The 14,756-nt window shown below is 34.2% G+C and overlaps 1 protein-coding gene across 1 annotated transcript in view; it reads left to right on the forward strand.

Moving 5' to 3' along the window:
• Nucleotides 1–14,756, forward strand: part of KIF2A (kinesin family member 2A) — a 62,837-nt gene that overhangs the window by 31,470 nt on the left and 16,611 nt on the right. Inside the window, 10 exon segments of the mRNA XM_033110149.1 lie at nucleotides 3,678–3,772; nucleotides 4,150–4,269; nucleotides 6,249–6,303; nucleotides 7,739–7,861; nucleotides 8,459–8,559; nucleotides 11,719–11,814; nucleotides 13,331–13,339; nucleotides 13,341–13,386; nucleotides 13,758–13,816; nucleotides 13,818–13,921. Coding sequence (XP_032966040.1) covers nucleotides 3,678–3,772; nucleotides 4,150–4,269; nucleotides 6,249–6,303; nucleotides 7,739–7,861; nucleotides 8,459–8,559; nucleotides 11,719–11,814; nucleotides 13,331–13,339; nucleotides 13,341–13,386; nucleotides 13,758–13,816; nucleotides 13,818–13,921 — 808 coding nt within the window.

The raw sequence follows: 14,756 nt of genomic DNA on the forward strand, positions 1-14,756 counted from the left end.
CAACCTCATCTCCCCTCTCCTTCGCAGGTTTCAGATCTGCATCATGAGCTGAAAGTTTTCCATGCCCAGTCAGGTTTCCTCCTCCTTTTCTTGTTCACAATAAACCTCTTGTCCTCCTGTCTCAACATCTGCTTCCCAGAGGACCCAGCTGGTACATGGCACTTCTACTGGTTATTTACCTAATTTCTGTCCAAATCAAATTGCAGGGAAGATTCTCATTTCTTTTTTTAAGCCCCTCCATTGAATACAGCTCATCATTTCCCTCCACCTCCAGCACCTGCCTCTCCTCTAATGTCCCACTTACCACAGTAAATGGCACCACTATTTATTTACTCAGTTGCTTTTACATTTGCCTTTCACATTTAAGTCCTTGACACATCTAGAACTTTTTAGGAGGAAGATGGAGTATTGTGTGAGATAGGGATCAGTCAGTAAAATGGACAATTACCATAGTCAGGCGTGAATGAGGTTACAGAGGTAACGAGTGGTCAGATCATGTAGGGTTTTGTTATATACAAGTTTGGACAATTAAGTTCGCGAACTCATCCTAGAAAAAGTGCTACATACCTCATTGCTGAATATCATTATGGTCACTTTCGAAGTACTCCACTTGGGAAACTATGCACTGATGCCAGCGCCTAGTCCACCCTTCAAAGCAATTTGGGATTTTTTTCTGGAATGGCCATCAGAGCTGGTATTGTATTACCCTTGACGTCCTGAATGTCATCAAAATGTCTTCCTTTCAATATTTCCTTTATCTTCAGGTAAAGAAAGAAGTCATTGGGGACCAGAGCAGGTGAGTAGGGAGGGTGTTCCAATACTGTTATTTGTTTACTGGCTAAAAACTCCCTCACAGACAGTGCCGTGTGAGCTGGTGCATTGTCGTGATGCAAGAGCCATGACTTGTTGGCGAAAAGTTCAGGTTGTCTAACTTTTTCAGGCAGCCTTTTCAGCACTTCTGAATAACTGTTTAACTTGATTAACTGTTTAACTTGAATAACTTGATTAACTGTTTGTCCAGTTGGTACAAATTCATAAAAAATAATCCCTCTGATACCTAAAAAGGTTAGCAACATTGTTGCAACAAGTTTCCTAACGTAATTGGGAGCCACTAAAAGGTTTTGAACAAAGGAATAACATAATGTGACTTAGTTTTTATAGGAATGTTTAGGCTGTTCTATGAAGAATACACAGAAGGCAGATAGGGTAGAAGCAAGGAGACTGATTGGGAGAGAATTGCAATAATCTGGGACAAGGCATTGATGGCTTACAAAAGGTGATTGATGGAAATTGATAAGAAATGACTCATTATCTGAGGGTAAGACTCAGGCATCATCATTTTATTTTGTTAAAGCTCCCTAAGGGTTTCTTATGTACATGAGGGTTGAGAATCTATTGTACAGTTTATAAATTTTTGCAGGGGTGTTTGCCATTTACGCTACATAGTTTTCTTCAGCTTAATATAGAGGAGTAGAGAAGCGTAGTGATAGTAGCAGCTTTTGTATCTGACCGTGGTTTAAATCTTTTTTAAATCTGTACTACTAATTAGCTATATAACTTTGAGTTTCAGTTTCCTCATTTTAAAAATGGATATATGTACTTCATAGATACGTTTGTGATAGTGAATGAACCCCAATGTAGATTAAATGAGCCAGTCTCTGACATATATATGCTTAGAAAGTAGTAGCTTCAGAAAGATCTGGTTTATCAGTATGGTAAAAAATTTTAAAGTAATAATGTTCAATTTCCCTGACGGTGTGGAGCAATAAGTCCTGTTGTTGATGGGGAGGGTAAGAGAGGGCAATTTTGGAATGTCTATCAAAATTTCAGTTTCTTTGATTCATTAATTCTGCTTCTAGAAGTTTTATTTATGAAAACATTCATACTCAGTGCAACATCTTTTAATAGCAAACAGTTGGAAACAATTTAAATTACTCTTAGTAAAGGAATAATTAAATTGTGGTACATTCCTTTTATGGAGTGCTATGCAGTTGTTAAAATTAATATGTCAGTAGAAAGATTGCCAGTAAGTACATAGTATAGTTTTTTAAAAAACAACAATCTATTGAGAGTACACTTATATCTTCAATACTTGAATTTTTGAAACAAGATTATATTCACTTATTTCTTCAGAGTTTTGTAACCCATATAGAGAAGATAGTGATTGACAGTAATTTTATACATAACTACTTATAAAATTATTAGTGTCAATATTTTCTTTAAAGATATTGTATGCCTTGTTAGTATAATAATATCATTTGTTTTATGTACTGTGTATCTGCGGTTTTTATTTAAAGAACTATAAATTGTCCTAAGGTGCTCCAAGGACTTCATTTAGGGAATACATATGAAAATTCCATATGTTTAGCATTTTATTAGATAATACTGAAGAGGCAGATGTGTAACAAATAGTTTCTATCCTTACTTGACTAATAATCATGAGTAGGTAAGATGAAAACAGATGAAATAAGTAAAAAACATACGTACATAAGTGTGTATATACTTATATATGCACGTGACCCTTGAGTATGTACATGGGTTTCAACTGTACTGGTCCACTTATACATGGATTTTTTATCATTAAATATCTGTACTATTTTTGATCTGTGGTTGGGAGTCCGCGAATGCAGAGGCCAACTGTATGCATTTATCTACGCCACTTTATATAGGGGATTTGAGCATCTGAGGATTTGATATTCTGGGGAGTCTTGGAACCAATCCCTTGCAGGTACTGAGGGACAACCACGTTTTTGGAGAGTCAAAAGTTGTATGCAGATTTTCGACTGGGGGTGCGTAGGGTCGGCGTCCCTCACCTCCTCATTGTTAACATATAACCTATTGATCATCTTCTGGGAATTTTTCCCAAAGAAATAATCTAAAAAGTGAATAATGACAAATGTACAATAATAGTATTTATTGCAATAACCTAAGTGACCATCAGTAGGTATTAAATAAGTTGTGATAAACAATGGAATACTATATAATAATTAAAAATAATTAACTTTGATCTATAGTTACAGGTACCAGATCCACAATCTATTAAGAGAGGGAAAACAAGTTTAATATATTACATATAATGTCCTCACTAGAGATGGTAAATACTGGAGTGATCAGAGAAAATAAAGAGTAGAATGGATTTCGATAGGCAACATGCAAAAAAAGAACATTTTAGATTAGCATTTCTCAACCTTTTTGGTCTTGAATTCCTTTCTTCAGTAATTTTAAATTAGTATCATTAATTTGTATAGTATATGATAGTGATTTTTAAGTAAAAAGTGTATCAGTATAGTATTAAAGATTGCTTTATGAATTTTTGTTCTGTGTTCTACAGAGTCATTGTTGGCTCATAGTAAGGAAACTTTCTGATGATTATAACTGTTTAACAGTATAAAATTTCAGGGATTTCATGCCCACTGTGTGACCATTTATCATATATGCTGAAAATAAACTTTAAGTATAATCCAATTTCTTGAGTTCCTGGTCTTGACGAATAACAAATTGATTTATGGTGCTGTGGACAATTTTCATACCCTAATCCTGAGAGTCTGTGGAAATCCTTTGTAAGAAAAGTAGTATGATAGTCTTAATAGTTTATAAATTATAAAATTGTATTTGACAGTGTTTAGGCATTCCATAATTCATGCCATTTTAAAAATGTGTATTTTATTCCCACTTAGGCCGAATACATCAAGCAATGGTAACATCTTTAAATGAAGATAATGAAAGTGTAACCGTTGAATGGATAGAAAATGGAGATACAAAAGGCAAAGAGGTATGATCCCTGGGTTAAAATTTTATTTCTAGTTTTGTAGTCAACTTTCGAATATAAAACAAAACAGAAAAGTATGTAATTTTTATATAGTACATGTATTTTTTTATCGTTCTTTTAAAATCTTTCAAGTGATTAACAAACTTCCCTCAAAGAAAGGTAGATTTCTCCTCCATATCTTACATAATTGAACATATAATCAAGACCACAGAATGCAATCTTAAGAGAGATTATTTAAATATATGTGGGTTATAATTCTATATAATCTAGTTTTCAAAGCAATACCATTCATTAGGCTAAAATTACTTAATATTCTCTCTGTGTGAATTTATTTGAAAAATAAAAGGTTAATTGTCAAATGCATGTGGTTTTCAAAACAGATTGACTTGGAGAGCATCTTTTCACTTAACCCTGACCTTGTACCTGATGAAGAAATTGAACCCAGCCCAGAAACACCTCCACCTCCAACCTCCTCAGCCAAAGTAAACAAAATTGTAAAGGTTAGTGATGTAAATTCAGTGTGTGTGTGTGTGTGTGTGTGTGTGTGTGTGCACGCCGCGTGTGTTCTGGTTTGAAATTGGCAGGCTGTGGGAGTGTTTTAAGTGTTAGTTTGCTTTGTTAAAAAACAAAAACAAAAACTTTAATTCTTTCTGCCATCCACAAGCATGTCTGAGTATATATATACATACTTTCAAAGATTGATGTTGGCTAATTCACAATTATGACAATCATTAAATAACATCCCAGAAATTCCTTGCCTGATTAGGATTTTTCCTAAGACTAATAGCTTCTCAGGAGATAGGGGTCGAAACAATTGCTTGTCAGTGTTGAATGAATACAAATGACTGATAAAGGATGACTGTATACTATTCATAATACCCTCTCCCATGGTCTCTTGAAATAGTAATTCAGTTAATTTTAAGTTTATTAAAGAACGATAGGAAATGACAGTGTAGTTTAACTATTTCTGTATTACCGTGTTTCCTCGAAAATAAGACCTAACTGGACAGTTAGCTCTAATGTGTCTTTTGGAGCAAAAAATTAATTTTTTTATATTATTTATTAATTAATATAATTAATTATATTAATTTTTTTGCTCCAAAAGTTGCATTGTCCGGCTAGGCCTTATTTTCGGGGAAACAGGGTATCTGTGAAGATAAACTTTAAAACCATGGTATATCCTCCCTAACAGTTTATCTTTGTAAAAACAAAAGGCCTATTATTTCTATTTAAAAGATAATTTCTCTGCCTTTCTGTTGAGACTTCTCACTGTTAAAACTTTGTATCAAAATACAAAATACTGTTTAAACCAGATAGTCTCAGAGTTTTTGAATCTGCAGTTCACTTCAACAAGCATTTATTGACTTACTACATTGTTGATTTTATCATCTACAAAGATAAATATGACATGACTTTAATCCTATGGAACTTGCTATCTTGCAGAGAAGACATGCATAAGCATCCAAAATATAATATGATAGAAGCTTAACTATATCAGCAAAACCTACTTTTTAAGCCATGCATATGAACATAAAGCAGATTTTCAGTTCATATGATTTCAGCATATTGAGAGTCACTGCTTAAAGGTCACGTTACCACTTGCAAATAGGCTTTGTCATATGTGGCTTCACAACCTGAAGCATCTTCATAGTTTATCCTTCTGGGTATGTCATTCGCAATCTCTGCAGTGCATTAGAATCACCTGGAGAATTGTTTAATATATTGGTTCCTAGGCTTGCTCCCAGAGATTGTTTGATGTTATCTAAAGGAAGGTCCTAGCATCAGTACCTTTTTAATAGTACCCATCTGATTGGAATGTGCAGGTAGAGTGAGAACCACTGCATTATTTGGTATATTTAAGGGAATAAAATGAAGTCTTGGTAAATAAAGAATAGGACCAAAAATTTGCTGTCCTGATCTCTGCAGTCTTTGAAAGTCTAGTGAATCCTTTTACTATAACTGACAGCATGCATCTCAGAGTATTTTGATGTTTCAGTTAACACCGGGCTGTAAGTTGTCTGCAACTACTATTTTATTAATTGCCTTCTGATATCCAAAGATGAAATATGTTGTTACATGGTTTTGGTAGAAGAGCATGATGATTAAAAGCACGCTTTTAGTGAAATTACTTAACCTCTCTTTGCTTCAGTTTTCTCATTTATGAAACTGAAATAGCAGCAGTAATGACCTTATAGGGTTGTTGTGAAAATTAAATGAATTAATACATATAAAGTCCTTAGAGCAGTGCCTGGCTCATTAATTCCTGAATATTTTTTTGGGCGGGGAATACTCAGATAAAATTTAGATACTGATAGCAATAATAATTCATTAGGAGGTTATTTATAATTTTTCTAATATAAAAATATAAAATTTAGTTTTATATTGTTGTATGTCTGCCTACTTTTGTTTAATTAAAGGAAGCTGATTATGATATATTTATGAGGAATAAGGAGAGAAAGTAAAATTTTCTCTCTTACAGAATCGGCGGACTGTGGCTTCTATTAAGAATGACCCTCCTCCAAGAGATAACAGAGGTAAAGTAAAAATGTATCTATTAATTTTGCCTATTGCCTTCTTAGTGAGGCCCTGAGAAAGTAAATCAAAAGTAAATATTACCCTTGGCATTATTATTTTATGTGGCTAATGTTAAGATTGGTATCGTCCTGATTTCGTAATATAATAATGTCGGTAATAAGGGGAAAGGGGTGGTGGTTGAAGAGGGTAAACGAGGTCAAATATATGGTGATGGAAGGAGAACTGACTATGGGTGATGAACACACAATGTGATATATAGATGATGTATTATAGAATTGTACATCTGAAATCTATGTCATTTTACTAACCATTGTCACCCCAATAAATTTTAATTAAGAAAATTATTTATAAAGGTACGTGATGAATATGAAACTCCATGATCTCTGCAATTTTTGATTCGTCTCATTTATCCAGATTTAAGGATATCCAGATTTAAAAATCCAAATTTATCCAGATTTAAAAATCCAAATATTTCAGATTTAAGGAGAGCATTATGAGAAAGAAAGGAATGCAGAAGTAGTGAGTTGATTGATTTCTCAAGGATAAGTGTAATCATCATGACATGCTCTATATAACTTTCTGGCTAACAAGCTTCCAGAAAAGGTCATGGGTAAATTTGAAGACAGCTAAAAAAAAAAAAATAAAAAAAAGTTGAACAGGTGTAAATTTAATTAATTGTTGGTTTTCCATATATTTTCAGCCAAGAGATGTAAAGCATAGTTAATTTCTTATCTACTATTCAGCAGTTCAGAATGGTCCTTTCTAATAGTGATATTTCTCTGTATGTATGTATGAGCGGTGAGGAAGGATGGGTATAAGTATCAGAGGAGAGACTGGAGGTAGAGGGAAAGACCAGCACTTTGAACACTATCCTTTGAGTCCTGTGAAAATTTATAGTTCTTTGTAGAATGTAATATTTATATTTACTTTGTATGTCACTTTTATAACATCCACAGTAGGAAATTGTCTGCTAAAGATTTGCACATTTGAGGAGCAAAGAATGAGGTTTGGAATAGAGGGAGGATTGAAGGACTTCTAAACTTTTACTTTCTATACTTCTGAATTGTATAAATTTTTCAAAATGAGAATATATTTAAAATTCATATTTTGCACACGTATATTTTTTAAATGATTATTAAAAATCGAGTCTGGCTTTTATTTTTTTTAATATAAGTTATTCAGATTGAATTCTGTAATTAAAATTACTTTGGTGGCACCTAAGGCTGCACATAGTACACTGAAAACCCCCTAGCTTGTTACTTAATGGAACAGAATTATTATATATTCTGTTTATGTGTGCATAAGTAGAAAACCTTGCAATTTGCTAATGCAACTTTCAAGTATCAGTTCTTTTGAGATACCTCTGTGCTCGTTACAAGGGTCTGCCTTTACTAATTTTCTGTTCTGAATTGAAAAATTTTGTTTTACTTACAGTGGTTGGTTCTGCACGTGCACGGCCTAGTCAACTTCCTGAACAGTCGTCCTCTGCACAACAGAATGGTAGTGTTTCAGATATATCTCCAGTTCAAGCTGCAAAAAAGGAATTTGGACCCCCTTGTATGTAAATTATGTATCGAGGATTCAGTCATTTCAGGCATACATGTATTCTCTCTTGGTCATCCTGATTAAGTCCCCAAATGGAAAACAGTGTAGTTTTATACTTGATTGCAGATTTCATTTTACCACTGTGGAGAAAATTTTTTTCTTGTTAGTCTACTAATTGGATTTTTAACTGTATGTTTTGGAGAAAAATTTTTTATAAATATAAAAATTATAACTGTTTTCAGTAGCATTGAATTTAAAATTCTGGCCAGATGATAGTTTGACAGATGTTACAGAAGAAATTCTTATGTTTCTTGCTTCAGAGATCTGTGATTCTAAACCAAGAGATGACATGTATCAATATGTTCGAGTCATTTTTCTTGACTCTTTATTTGTATATTGTCCTGTTCCTCGTTTCGTTAAAGCAGCTCATAAGTAAAGTTCACATAGTTGTTAGTCAAGTTCACATAGTTGTTATGGGCATGCTTTCTCACTGTGTAGTTTTTTTTTTTGTTTTTTTTTTGGTTATGTGGTGAAATGCATACTTTTTGTGTGTATAAGTACAATACTCAAAAGAATACTATACTTCTACAGCTCATCTTTTTCTTTCAGCACGTAGAAAATCTAATTGCGTGAAAGAAGTAGAAAAATTACAAGAAAAACGAGAAAAAAGGAGACTACAACAGCAAGAACTTAGAGAGAAAAGAGCCCAGGTTTGTGACAGAAACGTATTTTGTGTATGCACCAACTGAAGAGTAGACTGTGTCAGTAAATGTGATTGGCTTAGGAAAAAAGTGTTGAGGCATTCATTTGAAGAGTTCGATGTAGTTCCTTAAATTGATATTGAGGAATAATTTAAACTCTTACGAAAACAAGTTATCATAACTTTAATATATGTACTTTTCATGTTTTAGGTGGATATGTGTCCTGAATTTGTTCCTTTTTGAATAATAAGCTATTGTGTCACAGAATTCTAATCCGGGTATTATAACATTCAAGAATAATAGGACTTACTTTTTTTTTTTTTTTTTTTTTTTTAGTTTCAGGTGCACAAAACAATGTAATAGTTAGACGTTTATCATTTCTATCCCTCATGCTATGTTTACTTTTACAAAATATCTAAAAATACATTCAGAAGAATATCCAGTTATAGTACATGATTATATTATAAATTTTATTCTTGTTTTTCCATGGTAAATAAGGTCAACATAACACATTGAAAGAGGGGAGTTTCCTTGTGTTTTATTTATGCTGGATATTGAGAGTGTATCTGTTGTTTCCCCTCACGTTCTCCTTACATAGTAGCAAAACCATTTGCTAGCATGATACAATTACTTAGAGGACTGGTCTTTTTATCTCTCTACTGGTCTTCACCTATTAGAAATTCTGTTATTGTACATATAACTCCTCCATTGTGCTTATATTATATCTATTCTCAGAATTTGTTTCCTGTAATAAAACATCAGGATTGTTTTTTATTTAGGAGTATGTTCAAATGCCCTTAATCATAAAGATGTGTTTGGAAATTGTGGAACCAGTATAATATTTAACCTGTGTAATCAGTTTATACTTGAAAAAGACCCTAGAATGACCAGTTGGGTTTTGAAATAAATAATATACAAAATACGTAGATCTATTGATACTTAGCACAGACGCCACGTGGTATTTCCTCTGGGTACACTTCATATTTTCACATCTCTTTGTGATCTCTTAATTTTCACTTTACATTCTACTTCCCTATTGATGTAGTTGTTATTATTTCCTAGAAGTTTAATTGAAAGTAAGTTTCATTAACAGTTTTGAAATTTAAGTATATTCAAAGCAAATCTGCACATGGTATGAAAAAAGATCAGATCTTAGAATGTTCAATAATGTATTATAGCTAGGAGAGGCTGTTAACTATAGCTATTTACTATATGTTAATCTGAATTTTCTCAGTTTTTACTTTAAAAAAGTAACTTGCAGTTGTTACATAAAATTTCCCATTGCCGAGAGACCAAAGAAAGAGGCTGACAACTCCATCATTACATTAAGAGTTTATTAAGGGAACTTATATATGAGGTACGTCTTGGGTAGCAGCAAGATGACGGACACCCTCCATACCACATGGCATGCCCTCAGGGGTTACATAGGACAGGGCAGGATGGATAGGGGTACTGGGGTGTGACCCTGCCCCAGGTAAGGGGGAAATGCCTTACATACTTGCCCAGGGCAGGGCAGGACCTGTTGAGGACCCAGCATGCCTGGAGCACAGGGGAGGAGTCAGATAGTCTCCCAGGGGGTTTAGGGGAAGCAGTCTCCATTCTGGCCCTTACCTAGCAGAGGGTCAGCAGCAGTGAGGCAAGGTCAGGCAGTGGTTACATCATGAAACAGTCTTTCTTCCACAGCAGTAAGCATTCAGTAATTCGGATTTTAAAGATTTTAAAAATTGGCTTTTTTTTTTTTTTTTTTAAAGATTTTTATTGGGGAAGGGGAACAAGACTTTATTGGGGAACAGTGTGTATTTCCAGGACTTTTTTCCAAGTCAAGTTGTTGTCCTTTCAATCTTGGTTGTGGAAGGCACAGCTCATCTCCAGGTCCAGTTGCCGTTGCTAGTTGCAGTGGGAACAGCCCAGCATACCTTGTGGGAGTTGAACTGGCAACCTTGTGGTTGAGAGGATGCGCTCCAACCAGCTGAGCCATCCAGGAGCTCAGCTGCAGCTCAGCTCAAGGTGCCGTGTTCAATCTTAGTTGCAGGGGGTGGAGCCCACCATCCCTTGTGGGATTCGAGGAATTGAACTGGCAACCTTGTGGTTGAGAGCCCGCTGGCCCATGTGGGAATTGAACCGGCAGCCTTCGGAGTTTAGGAGCATGGAGCTCTACCGTCTGAGGCACAGGGCCGGCCCAAAACTTGCTTTTGATTCCTTTAAATTCTATGTCCTGTCAATTTGGAAGCTGTTTTACCATGCCTTAGTTTTGTTTTCTGTTTCTTTTTTTAGAGAACCAACAAAAATTAGGAAGTGAACATAAATGAATCCATATTTCCACTTTGCTAATAATGGGGAAGGCCAGTTTTCTCCCTACGTGTTCTCCCTCCCTCTCTCCCTCTCCCCCACCTTGGTTTTGCCAGTTCTCTGAAGAGAACCTATCACTATACTGGGGACCTAGGCTTCTCTCTCCCTCTCTCCCTTTCCCTCCCTCCCCTCCTCCTCCCTTACTTTCTCCCCTTCTCCCCTCTCCCCTACTCTCCTCCCTGTCCCCCCTCCTCCCCCTCCCTTCTTCCTCTCCCTCTCTCCCTCTCCTCCTCTCCCCTTCTCTCCTTCTCCCTCTCCCTCTCTCTCTCCCCCTCCCTATCTCCTCCTTCCCCCTCTCCCCCTCACCCACCCTCTCATCTCAGCTGGGTCCATTTGTTCTCTTCCCCAAGAATGTATCACTAGCAAACCCTTCTTGCATATTAAAGAAAAAAAAAAAGAACGGGGAAGAAGAATTTGATTAGATGAATTTTTTTTTAGAATTTCAGCTTTCTTAGAGTTCTTTATCGATGTTTAAAATGAGTACTATTTCTCTTTTGCTCCATTTTCTAGGAAAATTAAGGTATAACATGATTTTTTGAAACAGGTCAAAGGTGACTTTAATGAGGAGTGTTTGGTTTAGAATTAACACAATGCGTGTGGACTAACAGAATTGTGTTTGTAATATGAAAGTGATTCCTCGCCATACTATTAGTCATGAACTCTGAAACTAAAGTATATCACATCTCTAGTTTGAGTTTGGGCTTGGCTGTGACAAATGACACAATCTATTAGTTCAATTTTAATTTTCAAACCATATATAACAAATGTAATACCACATTACTGTAAGTATAATAAATGATGATTCTCTCTGTCTTATAGGATGTTGATGCTACAAACCCAAATTACGAAATTATGTGTATGATCAGAGACTTTAGAGGAAGTTTGGATTATAGACCATTAACAACAGCAGATCCTGTAAGATTCTTTGTAAACCATTGCTCTAGAATTTTTTGTACTGTACATAAAAACATATTTGATAGCCACTAAATTAATATTGTTTTTACTCTGTAAATTTTATTTCTTCATGGGTGCTCATTCCTTACATTTTAAGGAGGAAATCACGAACTCATCCACATTTATGCTTATCTCCAATAATTGGATGTATCAGGCATGCTTTCCACAGAGATGTCTGTTTCAAAGCAAAGCCTCCCTGTCTGGTCAGGCAGAGCAGCTGCTAAAGGAGTGATGACTGGACACCCAGTTTCGTTTCTGACCATCCCTTATACTTTGATCTCAATTTCAAGCTTATTTTCTCTTTGGCTTGTGCACTGTAATTCCAATTTACTATTAATATGTTATTTGAAAATAAATGTTACTCTCTTTTGGCTTTTAATAATAAGTGATGATTGTTGAGGACTGCAGTAGACCAGAAATCTAGTGCTCCAAAAGTATTCTGCTGTCTTACTATTCACCTCCTTTCCTATTATAGAATGAGAATTTATTTGATGGGGAATACTTTTGTGAGTAATTGTTACTTACGAAAAACAATCCATATGACAGCACATACAGAATGTTGTATTTGGTACACAAAATGCATTTGTGTTTAGCAGATGTATTATATAGGATTTAATAGAGTTTCTCATAACATTTGCATTTCATATATTATGGTACCCCTCCATGTGGATGCCCCTCCTTGCTACCCCTCCATATGTTTAACCTACTACATCTAAGCTCATACTTTAGGACAGGGATTAGCGAACTTTTCTGAAAAGGGCCTGATACTAAATTTTTTTGGATTGTGAACCATTTTATAGTGGTTTTCGCACAACTACTCAATTTTGTTTTTGTGATATGAAAGCAGCCACAGACAATATATAAATGAATGGACATGACTGTTCCAGGAAAACTTTATAAAAGCAGGTAGTAGGCTGGATTAGGCCTATAGGCCATACGCTGCTGATCCGTGCTTTATTTTAATAATTATTATCGAAAGGCAAGTATTGGGAACATAAATTTTATGGACAATATTTATGTATAGGAATTGGCATAGTACAAGATTGTTCCAATTATTTTGCTCGGTAATCTGGGAATCATGTTTCTTGTATATAGTTAGTTATCTTTGCCAACAACTGTCCCTATAATCAACCTGAAAATACACCACTTGGTAGGAAATTTTACTTTTTTTTTTAATACAGCACATCTTGGAGTGAATAAGGCAGCTTCTTAATGTGAACTTAATGCTACTAAGAATAATAGTGCCCTCTACAAAGTAGTTTCCTAATGGTTTACCAAATAACAAAATAGGCAAGTTTCCATTATACTCAGGATTTTAGAAATAATTATCTCTGATAACTATTAAAATTTGTGCAAACTGATTTGTTTTTAAGCATACTTTATGCCATGCATAACCTCTGAAGAAAATATTGCATAATTGACTTTTCAGTGTTTTACATTCCCCTGATAATCACTGAAATAAAATATTTATTTCTAGATTGATGAAACACAGGATATGTGTTTGTGTAAGAAAACGACCACTCAATAAAAAAGGTATGAGGCTTACTGAATTGTAATAAGAGGTTGATTTTGCATTGTTTGTAAGTTATTTTGTAATAGCAGAAATCAATTGGTTTGGACAATTTAATGTAAATCATTTGTATATAACTGTTAATGCAGATTTCAGTGGTTAGCTAATACTGATTTGTTAACTGCTCTATGAATTATTGCCATTCGTGGTTCTTGCTTCATAGAAATCTTGGTTTTATTTTACTTTGTTGTTGAAATATTCTGTCAAATTGCATATTTATGGGATATTTATATTTACAGAACTCATTTTATCTAATTCTTACTAAAAATAACTTTTGTACATTAATTCAATGCTGTGAGAATTACTGGGCATTGATTTTCATTTATTCTTTTAGAAACTCAAATGAAAGATCTTGATGTAATCACAATTCCTAGTAAAGATGTTGTGATGGTTACATGAACCAAAACAAAAAGTAGATTTAACAAGGTACCTAGAAAACCAAACATTTCGTTTTGATTATGCCTTTGATGACTCAGCTCCTAATGAAATGGTTTACAGGTAGGTAAATTTGTTTTAAATTAGAATTTTTTAAACCGTGTGTACATCACTAGCCTAAAATGTATATTGATCTTGGGCATATCTCTCCAGAGGGTTAATACGCGTTTTTATTCTTAGTTTAAACACAGAAGAATATGTAATAAACACTATAAAGAATATAAACAATGTTCTCTTTAATACTCCCAAAGTCATTGTTTTCATTATTAATAACTTATACACATTTCTCTATGTATATATGGATTCGAAATTTCTAGAAGATGCTTTCTATACCTCTAGGAATAGGATGTGGTTAGAAGAGTACTTTCATTTTTTACTTTTTAATTTCTGTGCTAGTGAAGAATTGAAATATTATTATACATTAGTCATTTATTGGTCTAAATATTTAGCTTGTACCTACCACTTAAGGAAAAAAGTTCTGTAAATCTAATTGCATTTGTCTAATTTTTATCATCTTTAAGCTTTAGAAGAGTTTAACATGAAATTCTTGTATGTTCACAATTCAGCTTATAAGCAACTCAAATTTGCATGTATAAATATATTGTTATCCCCAATTTTTTATGCCAAATTTAGATTTCATGCATAGTTTGTAAACATTCGCCTATAATGTGACAGGTTAGTTTTAGCAGGCATTTCTATTTTAGTTGATATAGAACTGTCTTGCCAATTATTTGAATCCTGTTTTGTTGCCATTTCATTTTATAAATATGACTACAAACAGAAAATTTGAGCTACTAAGAGTCCTGAGGGTTGAAGATGTTATAAGTGAAATAGTGTTGAAACCAAATCCGTTGGTCTTAAACCGGCAAACAGGTTTCAGTTGTAAGAAGAGGATAAA

The sequence above is a fragment of the Rhinolophus ferrumequinum genome, chromosome 7 (assembly GCF_004115265.2).
Source record: "Rhinolophus ferrumequinum isolate MPI-CBG mRhiFer1 chromosome 7, mRhiFer1_v1.p, whole genome shotgun sequence".
NCBI lineage: Eukaryota > Metazoa > Chordata > Mammalia > Chiroptera > Rhinolophidae > Rhinolophus > Rhinolophus ferrumequinum.